At 38.5% G+C, this 18825-nt stretch overlaps 1 protein-coding gene across 10 annotated transcripts in view; it reads left to right on the top strand.

The window, feature by feature from the left end:
- SH3KBP1 (SH3 domain containing kinase binding protein 1) overlaps positions 1–18825 on the top strand; it is a 213236-nt gene that overhangs the window by 153181 nt on the left and 41230 nt on the right. For all 10 annotated transcript variants that reach the window (XR_005257534.1, XM_038142201.1, XM_038142178.1 and 7 more), the window contains 2 exons: positions 327–402; positions 9725–9819. Coding sequence is in view for 9 of the 10 variants with exons in the window: in XM_038142201.1 (XP_037998129.1) it covers positions 327–402; positions 9725–9819 (171 nt within the window). In the remaining variant the exon portion in view is untranslated. The remainder of the gene's footprint in view (positions 1–326; positions 403–9724; positions 9820–18825) is intronic.

Below are 18825 nucleotides of genomic sequence, written 5' to 3'. Positions count from 1 at the left end.
GTCATTTCATCGATTGCTTAATATTCAATCTACCAGTGAAACTTCTGTGAGTCTTCCCAGAAACTCAGGGAGGTGCTAAGGGGTTATCATTAAAAAATATTAGAAACATTAGTAGAGGGAAATTAAAAGATCACATTTTTATTAATTCTTTATAATTTTAAAAAAAGTTAATCCCCAGTAACAAACATAAGTGCAGTTTATAATTTGCCTCTTTTTCTTTACTGTCCCTTTTCTACTCCTATATTTTGTATTTCCATTACTATTTTATGTTGTCCAACTTTTAACTGAACCTGCAAATTTTAAAGAAGAATAATTTTTTTTTTCAGAGTGTTGGGAAGAAATTACCTCCAGCCACAGCAACTCAGGAGCCAACAAAAGTAGAAGTGGACAGCAGAACAAAAAGTAGGTTTCATAGGTTTTTCTTTTTTGCACTTGGTGCTACTAAAAGCAAGCTGAATGCTTTTCTTTTGTTTTGGTTAAAAGAGTGTCCTGTATGTAAAAAAGGCAGGATGCAGATAGGTATATTTAGGATAAACTTTGAGTAGGTGGTACCTAGTTAAAATTCTTTGTTTCACAGAATCCTCTGAATTGTTTTTGCTCTTGTGACCCTACCTCAAGTTTTCTGCCACCAAGAATCAAGTTAAATTATGTGATAAACTTTCAGCCTTGAGGATATTTTGAATTAATCAGAGTTGAATAAGATCCAAATTCAGGTTGTAACTTGTAGGTAGGTCATAGAAAAATTTATCTCATTGCGAATGCCCTTGCCTTTTTCCTCTTTTAAAAAAAAATATTGTCATTATTTTATTTTTATTTCTTTATATAGCAGAAATAAAACTGTATGCATGGTATAGTTTGTATGGGAAACCAAAGGGAAGGCTCCAGGAAGACCTTCCAGCAGCATTCCAGTACCTCAAGGGGACCTACAAGAGAGGTGGAGAGTGAATTTTTACAAGGGAGTGTAGTGACAGGACAAGGAGAAATGGCTTTAATCTGAGAGACGGCAGGTTTAGATCAGATGTTAGAAATTCCTTACTGTGACCTTAGTAAGGCACAGGAGCAGGTTGCCCAGAGGAGGATGGTTGCCCCATCCCTGGCAGTGCTCAAGGCCAGGCTGGATGGGGCTCTGAGCCACCTGGTATAGTGAAAGGTGTCCTTGCCCATGGCGAGGTGATCCTAAAGTTTCTTTCCAATCCAAACTATTCTCTGATTCTCTGACCTTCAGTTCTTTTTTGCATCGTTTCAGTGCTTAGCAATGACAAAGTAATGATTAAATCTTTCAGGTATGTCTCTATGCTGTTCTAGGGAGGCATATGTGACTAGTTTACCAAATAATACATATATATTCCCCATCTTTTGATTTTATTTCTATAGAGTTACAAATAAATGTTACAGATTGTGGTGGAAAAGACTAAGAGGGAAGAGAACACAGCTATACCTTAGAAAAGAAGCTGAATATAACAGAGTTGACTTTCTTTAAATATTGCCCAGTCCTTCTTCCCATATGTGTTTATCCTTTAAGAAAGTTAGCAGATAACATTTTGTCTCAGAACTGAAACTCATACAGACATATGTAGGAAAGCATCTGGATCAGCAGGGCAGGGTCTGTCTGAGGGAAGTGTGTGGTTGCAAACTGGTTTGTTCAGGTTTTCAGCTCAGAGCTGCAAAAGCAGCTTAAAAGAGCTTTCAGTGAGTTATTGTCCATTAGCCCCACCACCATCATTGACTTGCTACATCCTCTAATCTTGGGGCCCCATGCCAGCAGGCTCTAATGGGAAATACTGCAAGATTTCAACTGCCCTGAGGAAGTGAAAACTTGAAATACTGAAAAATGTGTGAACTGGTGATGCAGAAGAGGGCTCCTGAACGTGTTTTGGAATTACCTTTGCCAGCCTGCAGGCTGAGCACTTCAAGCTGACCTGAGTGCAGGAGCCAGCAGAAGAGGTGGTCCAGGGGCTTTCCCACCTGCAGCATTAACCCTCGTGTGGGAAGCCAGGCTGCTTCTTTCCACATCACCTTATACTTGACTGCTGAAGCTGCTCACTAAATCACATCCCAGGGAATGGGAGGTTCAAATTTTCACATTTATAAACTGAATATGGAAACCTTCTGACCAATGGTTAGAAAACTGTATCTTCTACTGTGATCCATTGAGCTCTGGCTGGCAGAGACACTTTTCCATCAACACTTTTGGGCTCTGGATGGTCCTTCTTTCACCTCTTTGTTATTTCCCATGGATACATCTTTTTGGTCAGAAAAATCCTTCTTCTTCTGCCACTGTCTTCATTCAACATCCATTTTGTCAGTGTTGGTGAGAAGGTTGGGCTACTTATTTGCACAGTATCTTGCTGAATTTTAACTAAACTTCATTATTTATTATTTTATCTTTGCTGGAATCTGTGGGGCCTCAGTAGAATTCTTGGCATCTCTGTTCATGCTTGGGAAAGAGAAGCACATCTATAGGAAGGTCTGATGTAATGTAATTATATATAACTTTCTTAGCCTCAAATGACATCATTGAAGACACATTTCATTCAGCTGAAGTTGTCCTCCACTTAAATTGAATTAACTTTCAGTGCAAATGAAACATGCTTCAGTCTGGTTTGGTGCTTAATATAGGCAGAGGAATAATTTCTTCATAATAAAATTATAGCTTGATAGTCAGAAATTGGGAGTATGGTCAGATTTTGGCATAGGACTATAATCTGTACAGTATTTGTCATTTCTCAAAAATTCAATTTTTAATTTTTACCACAAACAAGCTTGAAAAAGCATCCAGTCCAAGGAAGTTTGCAGTCTCAGAAAGCTGGTGAATGTTCCAATTGCTGTGTTCAGCACAAAAGAATCATTCCACCTTGGACCTCAAGTACTTTCACTTTTGCCTGGGATGGTAGTGTCCCAGTCCTTCTTGGAGTCTTCAGCTGCTGAACAAAACAGATACTGTGCCGTTCTTCAAGGAAGTAGCAAGAAACAGAAGATCCATAGATTAAGTTCAGTATGGAGAGGGAGCTTTTGGATCCGTGGTTTAGATTCCTTTGGGATTACTCTTGGAGATGAATGCTGCAAGCAAGACAGAGGTTATGTTGGGAGAGGAATAACCCAGTTTTGAATTTTCCTCATTTCTTTCCATGACTGATGATGTTATGCCTTAGTGCCAACTGGATTAAAAAAATGCAGTTGCATTGAGAAAGAGCCAGCTGAGAGAGGAAGCAGGTACCAGCAGCATCTTCCCTCTGCCCATGGGGCTTCATCGAGGAGTGATGGTCGCTGACTTTTCTCACACTTTGATTCCAGTCTGCTTTTTCCTGTAGCTTTTCTGATGTGGTGGGGCAGTGATCAGCAGTGAGACACTTAATGTGCCAACTGCTCTTGGAACATGCAAGATGAGCTAAGCTCTGCAATGGGGTGAGTTGGTTGAAGCAAAAGGCAGAGGTGTGTGGTCTCTAAGGTGCATCTCCCAACAATATGCTTTGTAAATCTCCCCAAAAATGGACTTAAGATTTTGTGATGACTCTTCAGGGCCAAAGACAACTTTTTGCTCAAAGGAAGAGCAAGTGAAGGTACAAATCTGTACAGGGTTTGAGTGATCCCTTGGAAAACATCAGTAATTTTTTACAAATGAGGGAATGCATCTTCAAAGAGAAAAGGGGAGAGCTGTTTGGTTTAGATTCGTGGGTTCCTAGATTTAGAGGAGTATTCTGCTCTTGAAGTTCCATCTCTGCCATGTAGATAGGATGGCACATTAATGCATGAGAGTTTACAATCCTGTTTCTGGGGTGAGATAGATTGTTTTCTATGAAATAGCTTACTTTTAGTATGAGTAGCTTGTGGTAAATAGGATATGTTGTAGAAAATATATCTAAGTTTTGAAGTAGCTCTGTTGGATTCTAAAATTAAGCAAAACAAAAACATCCACAACATCTGACAGTTATTGCAGATTACTGAGACTGCACTAATGGAGTATAAATAAGCAGACAACAAAATAGCAAAGGCAGTAAGTCACAGAGTGCCTTGACCACAGCACTTAATTTGATTACTCCACTCACTATTTAAAATTTGTGTTAAGCTATTGCATAGGAGTACCAAGATCATAGCAAACAACTAATCTTTTGCATGGTGAATATGTATTAATAGGACCATAGTTACTTCTGTTTCTAATTTTTTTAAAAAGGTGGTGTTTTGACAGTTTACATCTTACTAAGTTCTGTGAAAATATTTATTAGTGCAATCTATTTATGAGTCTTGAGTGTAGCAATTAATAGTAAAACCAAATTCTGCTGAATATAGTGTTTGGATTTTTTTTTTATCTGATTTGTGGTTTTGGTAATAATTATGTAATTTTTCACTAGATTTTGTATTCTTTACTGCATTTCAGAAACATTTCATGAGTGATAGTCAAATAGAGGAAGTTTAAGCTCAAGGAATACTACCTTAATGCTGCTTGTTTTCTTGCTTAGTATTACTGTTTGTGTCCATATTGATTGCTATATGATTTAGACTTCGCTGATGGGGAAATATTTAAGCCTCAAAAATTACCCATACAAAGAAGCAACAATAGAAGTAAAAGAAAGAGATTGTGTCATCCTGCCCTAAGAGGAAAAGCAAGTTCCAGAGTCACTGTCCTCTTTGAAATTTAAGCTTGAATGAATGTTTGTCTGTGGACTGCCTTCTTGAAGGTCTCAGCTCATCTTAAGAGTGTGGCAGGAGAACAAACAGAAGAGTCATGCTTTTGAAGTGAAACAGGGTTCACTGATACAGTAAATGGAGTTTGCTCAGATCTGCTTGGAACAGTATAATATTTAACCAGTCTCTCAAAATACAAACAAACTAATTTACCTGCTACAGTACTGCAGGACCCCAAGTCACAGAGCAGGTCTGTAGCTTGACGTCAGCTCTTTACCCTGCAGTTGTAAATACACATTGAGGCACTGAATTCTGTCAGTGAAATGCTGTCCTTGCAATGGCCAGGGTAATGAAGTGTTCTGTAGGAGGGCTGCCCCTTGCTGTTGTTCTCCCTCGTGAGGCAATGATTTTTCGAGGGGTTGAGACTTTGTCAATAAGGCCACATTTTCAACCTGGGGACAGACAGTGTTGCACAAAGATACATGATAACAACCCCCATCAAATATCTCATTCTCTTTAGGTTTATCCATTCACTCAGTTCCTCGGGCAGTGACCTTTGCCCATGGTTGGGAAGAGCTGTGAGTTTGCAGTGAGAGACTGGTCTGACAGAGTAAAGTACTGCTGAATTGATAAAACACGACTGAAAAGCTCATGAGTATCATCTTTTCTCCTCCCTTAATGTTTCCAAGATATCTGCTGTTGGGGGTTTATTAACAGATGTATTTTTACCAGGTCAGGAGGAGAAAAAGAGCTTCTGGAAGAACTGTCTGTGATGTATAAACCCTGTTTTGGATGTCAAATGGAATAATGAGGTTTATCATCTACAGCTGAGGGATACTTAGCTTCGGTATCTTGAAGTTTTAATTTGACTTAAGTTTATTTGCCAGTCATGTAATAGGACATATTGTTCTGACTATTAGTATTTTTCTGTTATTTTTTTTCTCATTCAGAAAATCCCAAATTCAGCAAATTCCAGTGTGGTCTATGCAATGCTGTGTCTGAAATTAGTTTTTTCTTTTATCTTTTCTTCCTTCCCATCTAAACATGACTGTTGACATTAAGTGCTTCTACATTCTGCTGTGGTATTGTGCCCTGCTGAGTAAGGACAATTTCAGTCCTGATGTGACATAGCCTATTAGATTTTTCTCTGCTTTCATTAATCTGATTTTAAAGGTTCATATTATTTTGAGTTCTGTTGGCTTTGTCTTTGCTTACTAAAATCATGTTGCTTTACCTATCCCTTAGGAGAAGTTTGAAAGCTGACTTTGTCCAGTTACTTACATTGCTCCCAACCCATCTGTGATGTTGAGACCCCTGTTGCAGCATGATCCAATGGGTTCAGTGATTTAGTGTAGGTCTGTCTCAATTGTACTCAAGAAGTCCAGACTTCCACTGTGCATAAACCATATTCTTTTTCCATGGCTGTCCCTTCACTCTGTGTTCCTGTGCCAGCATTCAGAGCACAGGGGGGCCATGAGCCTCCCCCAGCTCCCTCTTGTGCCTCTCAGAAGTTTGTCTCCTGCCTCTTTATGAACCACATCATCGTTTGGTTGATTTTTGATATTTTTCTATAGTTTAATTCCTTGATTTGCTGTTATTTGGATTTTTTTTAAGGAAAGAAAATATTTAGAATTTGGTGGGGAGGGTAAACAGGTCATTGGACAACAGAGTTCTTGACATCAAAACCAGAAGGAAAAGATGTGTATCTGTCTGCTAGAGAGAACTTATTTCCTGATCATAAACTGATATTTCAGATGCTGAAACCACAGCACTCTCTCCACTCTTGTCTATCAGGGTCTTCATCCTGAAAGACTATTCAAATACCCAGTTTTCAAATAGCAAGCCTGAGCGAGGCTTCTCTGTTACGGGACTCAGGATACCCAAGTCCTTTGCTATCCAAAGCATTTTTTAACCTGAAACATGTGGGATTCATCCGTGCCTTGAGCAGAAGCTGTACTGCAGACATCCTGTCAGAGCGATGCCGTGGTGGCTGTTTGCAGTTTTTTAGCTGTACTTTGTGCTTGGCTTCCCACTTAATCTTCAGCTGATGCTGTTATTGAATGGAGGAGCAATCTGTGTGTCTGAGAATGGATGTTCTGGAATTATCCTTCTTGGGCTCAGGTGTTGTTTACCTCTGAGAATCCAGCCAGTTCTGTATCCCAAAAAAGAAATGCTAAGCCTGTTCCCAGTAACTAGAGACTTGCCTGAGTGTGCAGCCCTCAGCTTCTTTAGTGCAATATTACATCTACATCAACTCTGGGCTAATTCATTGAATCTATTATTTAGCACAGCTGCTTTTCAGAGTGTGGATATACTCAGAATAGGCAAAAAACCCCATGATGATAATTTAAGGTAGCATGCCACTGAAGTGTAAAATGTGTTGAATCTCATATTTATCTGCATGCTGCTTTGCATCCACCTAAGTTAGTGTGTGCAAGCTTTCTACCAGCTTTTACATAAAATGTTGTTCTACTGTCTCTAAGACAAGGCAGTGAGCAGGTGGAGCATCCTAGCCAAGTCCACAAGGAGACATCCCAACCCTTCCTCAGAATGCAGTAAAGCAGCAGTTGGACACCCCTTTCATCCTCTGAAGCTGAGTTGTGACCTGGTTCTCACACGCCCAGTGGTTTGGAAAAGTCACCAAATGGTTATTTCATAGTGTTCTTTGCTTTCAGAACAGGGAAAAGGATTTTTTTTCCCTTGCTCATTTTTTTTCCCTCAAAACGTTTGTTCATTGTCTTCATCTGAATTTTATTTCTTCAGCGACACCAGAGGAGCTGTGGTGAGTTGAGCCCACCCAGCAGCTCTGCTCCACCCAGCCACCTGCTCGCTGTAAGGGAGAAAGCAGAGTAAGCAAAAGCAAGAAAATCAATGAATAAAGACAGTTTGATAAATAAATGAAAGACAAATTAAAAGGGGCAACACAAAGGCAACCACAATTCAGTAGATCAATTCATTTACTACCTACAGTGGATCAATGTCCAGCCAGTCTCCGAGGAATGGAAACACCCCCAAAGCCATTTATTGCATTATTCACTTTTATTGCTGAGCAGGAGGCCGTATGGCAGAGGCTATCCCTTTACTCATCTTGGGTCATTTGCTGTGTTCCCTCCAGCTTCTTGCTCACCCTGGCCTACTTGGGGGATAGAAAAAGGGAAAAAAAGAAAGCTGTGTAGGTATGCTGGGCAACAGCAAAAACACCAGTGTGTTACCAGTGCAGTTTTAGTCACAAATCAAAAATACAGCACCATGTGGGCTGCTGTGAAGAAAATTAACTTCATCTCAGGCAGACCTAATACAGGGCATGGCCAGAAAACCAACTGTAATGGTCATGGGTAAATGAAACATTTCAAACATTTGTGTTCAGAATAAGAAATTTGTAAAGCCTAAGAAGTTCTTGTTTGCTTGAACCAATGACACATAAAATTCATGCTGTTTCTGAATGACAGTGTGTGAAATGAAGAAGAGCTTTCCCGTTCCCTACCAGTACTATTTAATTTTTCAGGCTGATGTTGCTTACGGAGAGCAAATTTTCAGATGCACATTTCCGGGCTGCATCTTTACAGCTGGTGTTCCTCTCACTAAACTTTAGACGTTTGGAAGGAGCTTATGTGTCAGAGCCCTAAGTTTGGGTTATAATCATGAGTTTGGTATCTGGATTTTTCGGGAGGTGGTCCCACTAGACATCTGTCACTGCTGTCCAGGGAGTTCAAATCATGGCTCAGCTAATCGAATGCAGCTGTCTGCTCTTGGAGTCAGGAGAGGCTCTCAAGGCTTTGCTCATTTTAGTCACTTGATCTCCATTGACTTTAGTGCACTGACCAGGCTGGTTTCTAACATCAGATGCCTGAATCTAAATTTGGACACAAGACCAAAGCTTGAGGGCTGAAATCAGTAGCCTGCATCTGGAGCTGAGATACCCCCTGGGTATTTTGTTTTGAATTGCCTCCAGCTGTCAGACCAGAGAGACCTGGGAATTCCATAGGTTCAGCTAAACTATGCATGTGTCTTATACACCCTCAAGTGTCTGAAAAGGCACTTAGTGTCTGGGCAGCTGAACTGACCCCCTGGAGGAGCCTCAGATACCCTCAAGTGTGATAGTGTGCGTTCTCGTTATAGTCAGTATAAAAGAATAAGTCCTGTTATTTCAAATTAATTTGTACTTCTGTGGCCTGCCAGCACTTCTCTGCATTGAATATGGAAATTCACTAAACACAGAGGTCATCAAAACTGAGACATTTAAAGTGAGGTGAACATTTCTACAAAATCACATGCCCTTCTACAAACAGTCGAGTAGTTTACTTAGTCCTTTTAGACCTGCTGTCTTAGAGTATCACATATTTTTATGCATAGTTTAACAGCTGTAAAACATATTCCCATTTTTATTAGTAAGGCACAATGACATACTCATCTGTTGCACAGCAACATGGAAGTAACTGCTTTTCATGACAACTGCTTTTTCTGATTTCTGAGTAGGAGTGCTGGCTTCTGTATTTTCCAGATGAAAGTTGAGATGATGCCCTTATTTATAGAGAGTAAAGGAAAAAGGGTCAAGGAAACTTTGGAGTAATACTCAAAACTCTTACACTGAGTGTACAGGTGGTTTAGTTATTAATAGATTAACATTTATTAATGTCTTATTTATTGTTGTACCATCTTTATAGATTCATAAATATCTGCTTTCTTGCACACAAGGGGATAGATGAGCAATGTCAATCTACTGCATCCTTTATGCTTCCAGGTTATGCAGTCTGGTGGGAGGCCGTACCAGTGGAGCTACGGAAGGAAGTGTCAGATACAGGCTTACTCGAAGGGAAAGAGTTTGTGGCAGGTTGCTGTCTGAAGCAATTTCATTTGAGACAATGGTTCTAGGGGCTACAGAGCTGACTCCCTGGATGACGTGTGTGGGAATGCTTATCAGCGTGCAGGTTTTTAAATATTTCATGTTGTTTACGAAGGTCTAAAATACAAAGAGAAAGATGGCAAGGAAATAAGGCAGCACAAAGAGACACTAATGGAATGTTTTATGAAGATTATTCACCCTTGAATAAGCAGTTGTTATGAAGTGATAATTTATCACAGTGAATGTTCTTCCTTTCAGACAAGGAGTATTGCAAAGTGATATTTCCCTACGAAGCACAGAACGATGATGAACTCACAATCCGGGAAGGTGATGTTGTCACGCTTATCAGTAAGGTAAAAGCAATATTATTCTCCTATAAACAGTGATACAGTTTTTAAAATTTGCACAATTTAATTGCCATAAAATTAGTATTTGGGCCATTAGTGTTGCTAAACCAATGCTAGTTTGACAATGAAACATTAAACAGACTTCAGAGCCCTACATCTCCCTTCCTCTTGTGCTTTAGAGCCTTACGCTGGTAATGAATACTAAGCAAAGAACAGCCAATGTGTACTCAAATTTATACAATTAATTTTAATTTGAATCTGCTGGCAGATCAACATTAATTGTAAATTGATCCCTGTAACAAACATAATGGCTTAGAGAATAAACTGGAAGATTCAGGAAAGCAACAGCTTTGAATATCTCCCTTTGGTGAATGAGTTATTTTTCTTGTCGGAATTGTGAATTAGATTTTTGTGTTAGATTGAGGTAATGTGCCTAAATTAACTTACTGAACTCAACATTTAAAATTTGGCCACCCTTAATATTCTGGTAAAGCAGAGAAAGATGACAGAGCAGAAAAGAAATAGTTTTACATCTGTGTTTTTTCTAAAATTCTGTGTAATTATTCAAGAGTAGAAATGAAAAAACAGTGCCAGGATTTATACTAAATCTTCAAAAGCCATAGAGTGAGATGGTGAGCAAACAGTTGGTTTTCCTTTGGAAGAACTCTGCACCATGTTACAAAGAACAGACTACAGTTTAGGTGCAGTTAATTTCCTGATCCTGTTTAAAGACTTTACAGTTTGTTTAAAAGTTTTTGATTGCTGGACATAAATATTTATGAGGGAAAAAAATCTATAAATTAGAAAAAGCTGTGGATTTTCCATGAGGAAGATGAATCATAACAATGTACACAATACTGCTGCTTTTGTTTGTGCTTATATAAAAGTAAAATAATTAATTCTATAATTGATGTATCATAATAAATTGTCACTTGACTGAACAATTTGGCACTGGGTGAAAAAACCCCAAAATCTTGGGAAGTCCATTGCCACATACAAAGCTATTTTCAATCCTAGAGGACATCTTCTTTTTTCCTGAACAATATGTATGTAACCAAAGAAAAGTAATCAGACATGTGGTAGGAAGAAATACTTGAAATGTAAAAATAAATTGTGTACATTAAATATCCTTTAATGACTTGCCCTCATTGACCTTTGTTTAGCTTGTTTGTAGAGCTGAGTAGCTTTGCTGGATTTAGAATGTTCTTATGTGAGTATTTAACAGTGTTTCTGATCATGAAAATGGCTTTTAAGATGTTTCTCCTGTCCAGTTTCTGCTTTATTGATCAGAATGATTTAATTCCCCAAGATGGCTGGTCTCTGGGTGGAGCTGTGTTCATCAGCAAGCATAGACAAAAAGACAATTACATTACTGAGGTTTCTGTGTGAGATTTCATTAGCTTGCTTTTTTGCATTTTCTTCTTCCCTCTGCCTCTGCCCTCACAGTGGAAGGATATTTGTCTTTTATAATAACTAAGCTGATGATTTGACCTTTTTGATCAGTTTTCCAAGCCATGCAGAGAGAATGGTTTGGAATAGTAAATACACTATTCTCTAGCCCTGTCCTGCTCTCCAGTGATATCAAGCCATTGCAGACATTTTATTTACTTTTCTTCTTTTTTTCTGTGTCATGTCACATCCATGAACGCTTACATAAACCCATGTCTCTAGAAAGGGGGATCACAATGCACAAAATCCTGGAGTTTCTCTAGGGGTGCCTTTGTATGCACTGTCTGAACTGATCTGAGCCTCTGAAGAAATGGTGCTTAACAAGCAGTCCCTTTGCAGATCCTTTTGTGCTTTGCAGACCTCATTGCAGTCAGACTTGTGGGGTTTCTTCATCTGTTTTTAACTCAGTTAAAAAAATAAAATTCAGGCTTTGTGGAGTCAGGGTCTTTGCTGTAGAGTTTTGAAAACAGTGAGGTCTCCTTTATATTACCACATAATACAGTAACTTTATTTTAGTCGAGATCTTCGGAAGCAAATGTCTGTTATCATCTTTTTTTTTTTTAATCAGCAATAACAAATCAGCCTCACCTTTCTGCCCACCAGTGGCTTCTGCTAGAGAGTGACGTGGAGTTCAAATCACCACACTCACATGAGCAGTTAGTGAGCCATGCTAAGAGGCACCAAAGAGAAACACATGGAATGCTTCAAAAATTATTATCATTGATTTGCTTTGCTATCAGATTACAGAGTTTCTTTTAATTTATTTGTAATGAATTGCTTTGCAGGTTTTGCTTTCTATGCTGGAAAGCATTAGGCAACATTTATTCTTCCCAATTATCTAGACTCAAAGAGAGGAGACTGGTTCTTCTAAGGAAACAGATGGGTGTCACAGTACTTCCTACAACCACAGATGCATTATCGTAAAATAATGTATTTTGTTGAAATCACTAAAACCAAAAAGTGATATAGATTCCCAGCATACAAAATCTGTCACTAGACTAGTCTGTTTTTCCACAATTAGATCCATAGCAGCATTGAAGACCCATGATTTTAACTCATGCTGAAATTGCTTTTATTTGAAAACAACAGCCTTGGTGAGAATGTGTGGTAATGAATGCTGAAGTAATGAGTGACAGAAGAATGGGAGAGAAATCTCATGAAAAGAATGTAAAATGCATTACAATAATCTTAAAAGCACGAAGATAACACTTGATAGGTGCTAAGACAAAAGGGGATGGATCAAATGAGCTAAATGGGAAGTTCCTACAAGAGGCTGGGTACAGGTGCACACTGTTTGACAATGGGGATGTGAGGAAGCTGTTTGTCCAATGTTCATCTTAAAATGCTAAGACCTGATTTTGTGGAAAGGTGTAGAATCAGTAAATGCAGACTTCAATATCACCATTTTCAGTATCCACAGATAAAAAGGATAAGAATATAACAGATTTCTCTCTCTTTTATTCAGTTGAATTAGTTGTAAAAGTCCCTTTGTCGAGATCATAAAATCAAGATCATAAAATATCTCTCTAATATAAAGAGCAGACTCTGTTTCAAGTTCTCACTGTTTTGATGGATGAGATCTTGAATCACAAGCTGGTCAGAACTTCCCAATAGATCTCTGTGATAAGAGAATCTGAATATCTGAGGTTTCTTTGAAATAGCTAAAGAATACCTTGAACAGATTTGCTGAATCACAAGTGACCTCCCTAATCACATGGAGAATGTGCTGGAAAGGTTTATTTAGTTGCTGAAGAAAGTCAGTAGAGGCTTATCACTTACAGGTCAGAATGGTATGTATTTGGGGAGATACAGGGTAAAGGAAGGCATTATGCAAAACTGATAACCAAAAATAATTTCCAATTATTTGGAAAATATACACTATGAGATAGAGTCCAAACATATCTTAGTTAAAATGTACCTAAAAGACTGATGAAAAGCAGAAACTTCACATACATCTATTCCAAAAATTTCTGGAAAAGGTTTTTCTTTCCTTTGTTTGCCCAGTGGAGCAAATGCCCTTGTAAATACCTAGAAAAGGTTTTATTTATTAATAAGTAGAAATAAAAGTGGGCAAATTGTAGTCCTTTAATTCTTTAATGCAGAATAATGTAAAAACCCTGAAAACATTGGTCAGAATTGTAACAGAAGATAAAAACTTCATCTTCAAGGCAATAAACTAAAAGATCTGGTACTCTTGCTGTGCAAAAAGAGAGTCTAAGAAAGATGCACTTTGAAAGAAAGATAATAAAAAGCAAAATATGGTAATATTACTTGTACAGTTAAGGCGATGGTTGTGCATTTTAATGATTAGTTATGTTCATAAGGTTAAAATTATGAATGGTAAGAGACCATGAGATTGACACTGTAGATTATTTTTGTATTGTCAAACATTTGTGTTCCCTAGGCATTTTTTTGTGTGTCTTCAAAATATTCCTGACAGCATTTGGGTATGGGTAAGGACACTAATAATCACTGCACCCTGCAGCTGAAGGAGAGTAGCAAACAGGTCTTTTATCATGCTCAAATATTCATTTTGAAGATTGTATTTGTAATAAATACAGTTTCTTCTAAGCAGCAGAAGATTCATGTGACATTTTCAACTGTCATCATGAAAATTTTACAGGACTTTTTATTCCAGCCCTCTTAGATCTAGCTATTGTAAGCCACTTTCCTGCAAATTTATTAATAGCTTTGATAAATTATGACAAAATGCAGAGGATTCACTGGTACACAGAAAATTACCTGTGTGAGGAATCAATAGAAATGGCTACATAATTTCAAAGCAAATACATCAAGCACACACTGGCAGCTGTGCACTCATTCAAAAGCAGTTTGACTTGCAAGGATGTAAAGAAGATTTCATTGCAGTGCATCAATCTACCTGAGCTCTAGACAGCAAAGACCACTTTGTTCCCAGGAGTGAAAATGGTCTGGATAAATAAAATTAGTTGCTTCAAAAATCATTGCAAGTTTGAAAAGCTGGCAGCAATGGAAGGATATCCTCATCTGAACCCTTATTATTAGTGGGCAGCACTGATATCAGCAGCAATTCTGCTAATTCTGAAGTTAAAAGGTGATTTTGCACATGCTATTCAAATAGTACTGGGAAAGTTACTGCATTGGTATCATGAAAGATACAATAGGATAATTAGTAGTGAAAAATTTACATGACTATCTATCTGGTCTAGATGTTTATTGAGCTATGTAATGGCAACCCAATTTGTAGAGCTTAATTCTGTGCTGGGAGGCAAAGAGCCACAAACCTAGTTTTAAAAATAAGCATAACGGCAATCACTTTTTACAAAGCTTGTATTTGCTTTTGTTGTTACTGTTAATAATTTATGGTGAGATTTGCAAGTTTTGTGGTTCAAACTGCTGTACATTTAGCAACTTCCTGCCCTGGAGCACGTGCGGTCGAGTGATAAGACAGACAAGTAAGCACAGGTGAGTAGAAGAGTATAAGGAAACAATTCCATGAGACGCAGTCTTGGTAGCCTCTTTCATCGTGTCCTTTTGTCACTGCTGCAGCGGTGCTCTGTGTGTTTGTCCCTGGAAGAGCATGGAATCTGGCCTTCTGCAGAGCCTTTAATACTGCCCAATCCTTTGGGTAGCCACAAGGCAGTTCATTTAACCCTGCCCGTATTTATAGGCACTTACTGGAGCGTGGCCCCTCTGCCAAAACAATCCTACTGCTTTTCTCTCTTGCAACATCTTTAAATGCTCATCCTGGTGCAGGAGGTGATTGTCCAGAGCACTTTCTTTAGCCGAGCGATTGGCAAGGCAAACTCATCTGGGCTGTGAGGAAAAACAGCTGCTCTGCCGGATGCAGGAGGCTCCTGAAGGGATGAAATTAGTAAGTGCTATGTTAAAGCATCTTGCCAGTGAGTTGGGGCCATGAGCAGGGGAAGGAGCACATGTAGTGTGATAGAGAAGGACACTTGCTGATATTCAATTGAACATTTTGCTGGGCTGGGGAGTCACTAGGGTTGCCAGAAATTGTTTCTGTGGGGTTTTATTCATTGCTGATTTTTTTCTGTACACCTTTAATTACAAACAGCACACCCATGTTTTACAAACCTTGGCTATAGAAATATATGAAGGAATTAAAAACTGTAAGTTTTTCTTTAAATATGAGCTAATAGGTAGATATGAGCTAATTCTTCTTTACTAAGATGAAATCTTCACTATTATCACCTCTATGGGTAAAAACAAACCAACAGAGTGATAATATCTGAGGTCATTAAAAGAACACCTAATTGGCAAGAAGATAGAATATTTCCAAGCAGAATTTTTTAGCTTAAGACTGTCTCTTTCAAAATAAAGTTTATCTCTTTCTTCCTATGAAAGAAAGGAAAAAAAATCTGTCATATTTCATGATAGTTAGGTAATTTTGTTTTTCCTTAATTGACAACTAAAATCAAGCTGCTGGCTTATTTTTAGAATATAGTTTTCTAATATAACCATGCAAAAAAATTAGGTTATGTAGTTAAAGTATGATCTGGTTTAATAAAATAAAAATATGGCTTTCTGTCAGAGCAACACAATAGACTTTTGTTGGCACTGAATATTTGGTCATGAGATACCCCTTTTTGGGGTTTTAATACAAGATATTTTGCTCATTTGTAACCTCTGCAGCAATCTTGCATAAGGAAAACAGAAAGTAAGCATTTAATAATGCCAAGCTTTAAGAAAACTTTTATGATGGCTTTAAGAAAGCTTTTATGATGTTTTTGTGCTTAAAGAGAAGCTTGTAAGAATAAAGGCACTTACGTCTTGCCTCTGGAAATAAATAGGTACTTCTCTCAGAAAGAACAATGCCATAAAGGCTCCTGAGATACCCATGAATTATTCATCATTGGCCAGGCCTAACAGCCGTACCTAATCTGCTTTCTGTGTTCCTTGTCCTCTACCCTTCACTACTCCCCTTGGCACCAGTTTTTCCCCCAGGACATCCCGCCTCCTCCTCTGATTGGGAACCCTGCTTGTACCACACTGCTGATCCCATCCAAGAAATGCTTTTGCTCTCTGTGCACGCTGAGGGTGCAGTTTTACATGATGGATGGTAGGTGGCTGCTGAAAGGGATGCTTCTCCTGCCCTTTCACCTTGCATCTGGCAACCGCAGCACACAGGGGTGTGTGAGCAGGCACAGGGCATGGAGGAGTGGGACTGTCCCAGCAGTTTGCTGAGAGCTTGGTGAAGCAGTAGGGTCACTTTTCCCTGACCTGAAACTTTCCTCTGTAGGTTTTGACTAATAGGAATCAGAAGGTTTGGATCTTTTTTTGGGTTTCAAGCCATGGTGCCATGCGGATGGCAGCTGGGGTAGGTCCTGCAAAATGAGCAGGTATGTTTGACACACCTCCAGTGTGTCCAGCAAGGGGTAAAACAGAAGCATGAATGCTTCCTCAAATAAGGGGTTTAAAGCAGTTATATAAAACTTGTGGGCACACTGATGATCAAGTAAATAAATGGCCATTTTCTGAAATTATGTTATATACTCAGTAAATTATGGAAAATAGACTCTGAGTACAGTCTATTGCTTGAACCTTGTCTTTGGCCGAGAATTTTAAATGTTGATAAATAATTTTGTAACATTCATATCTTGCATGTGGTTAGCAGTGGGGCATTAAGGTCTCTGTAGAGACAAAGCCTGACAATGTTTATTCGACCAGGTGCAGCTTACTTTTCACTGGTATCTTTAGAAATGTTACTGAAACACAAATGTTTGAGCTAAGCACTTAAATAAGCTTTTAAGCCTGTGATTAGTCCAGGGAGAGTGGAACAGCCAGCACTCGAATGCTGATCTCAATAGTATATTTATAGTATTATTTTTTTTAAAGTACACACTGAAGTTGTCTTTTCCTGGTGTTGTTACCACAAATTGTGATGCTACAACAGTGACTTCAAAAGAAGGGGATTCTTTTGTTCATGGAAGTCCCAAATTTGAATTTTGACAAACACAAGTTCATGCCAAGCTATGTAGGTGAAGTGGCAGGATCCCTCATGTGTGCAGTGCTTCAAGATTTGCATGATTTGAAAGGTGTTTTGTTTGTAAGTATGTTTAACACAGCCAAGCTAATCTAAAAAGGTGACATATTTTGAGATAAAAAAGGAAAGAATCTCTTTTTCCACTTAGAAAAGATATTGCTGAAAGGCTGAGGTGTCTGGAAAACTGTGATTATTGCTCACAGTGTGGGCTTTAGATTCATTGCTTAGCTTCATCCCTTCTTTTATTCTGAACGTTGGGTTCACCTGCTGGTTTGATGGCATTATCTGAGGTCCAGCCTTTTCAGGGCAGAGAAAGCTATTTCAAGGGGAAGTAAAAATGCACATACAGTGCCAAGTAATTAGTAATTGTAATTAGGACCCTGGTCCTATGATGTCTTCCATCTAAGTAGTAATAGCATGAAATAATCTTTCAAATGTTTTGTTCTAGGATTTAATAATCTTTCTAAATACAGAAAATGTAATTACATAAATATTTTATCTTGGCTCATCAGAGGCATAAATTATGTCTGTCACTAGAATCACCTTTCCTGTTTGTGTTGGCTAATTTAGTTTTAATTTGAGTATTGGAGTGTTAGAGTTTTATGATGTGGAACATATTTATTTTTCCATGATAATTCTGCTGACTGAACATTGCAAATGAAGTGAATCCTCAGAAGAGATGGTTTTGTTCAATAAGCAACTTAATTCTTCCTGTTTGTACAAATATTTCATCAAAGCTTTTTAGCCTCATTACTGATTAAACTATTTAGTCACAGAATGTAAAGTCAAAAGATTAGACCTAGCCTGAAACATATTTAACAGAAAAAATACAACTGCTCTGTTAGATCCTCTGCTCTAATGTCCTGGGTATTGCAGTCATTCATTATTCTCAGCCAGTTTCTTTTTTGCAAGGTTCAATAACCTGAGCAAATTTTTGAACAGACTTTGTCTTCTGGAGAGCTGTCTTCTTGTTGTGCCTTCCAGTAAAAACCACAGCCTGGAAAGAACAGTGTAACCAGAGCTGAAATACTGTCTGATTTCTGACTGTCTCCCCTGTTTCCCTCCATAGAGGTTTGACATGATGATTTCTTAGGAGAGCCTTGGAGCTTGCAGATAAACAAAAATGTTCCTGTTTGTCTCCTTAAGCTTTGAAAGATGCAGCTGGCATTATCAGATGTAAGGTTCTGTATGGCTTGGGCATGAGAACTGGCAGGAGCTGGGAAGGATCCATCCAGGATTTGGGGCTTTTGGGGTACATCAAGGATTTGAGCAGGATAAACCTCTGGGTTAGGGGCCAAACAGAAGTTAGAGGGCAAACTTGGAGGTTTATTTTAATGCTTTTCTTTCAATATTTCATAATCTACATATATTTGCAAGAAGTCTGTAAAATGAAAATGGGTTTTCTCCAGGATTGCTTCAGAAGGCAAATTTCTTGTCTGTTGGGCTGTCTCTTTTATCTAAATTGTCCACATAGTTGTTGGGAGATTCATTCTGTCTTATTGACAGATCTTAAAATCATGTTTCTGCCAAGAAGTACTTGATTACTAACCAGGTCCTCTAAATCATGGCCATTTTCT

This window comes from Motacilla alba, chromosome 1 (assembly GCF_015832195.1).
Source record: "Motacilla alba alba isolate MOTALB_02 chromosome 1, Motacilla_alba_V1.0_pri, whole genome shotgun sequence".
Taxonomy (NCBI): domain Eukaryota; kingdom Metazoa; phylum Chordata; class Aves; order Passeriformes; family Motacillidae; genus Motacilla; species Motacilla alba.
The sequence above is the reverse complement of the archived record's forward strand: the minus strand, read 5'-3'. Positions and strand labels throughout refer to the sequence as shown.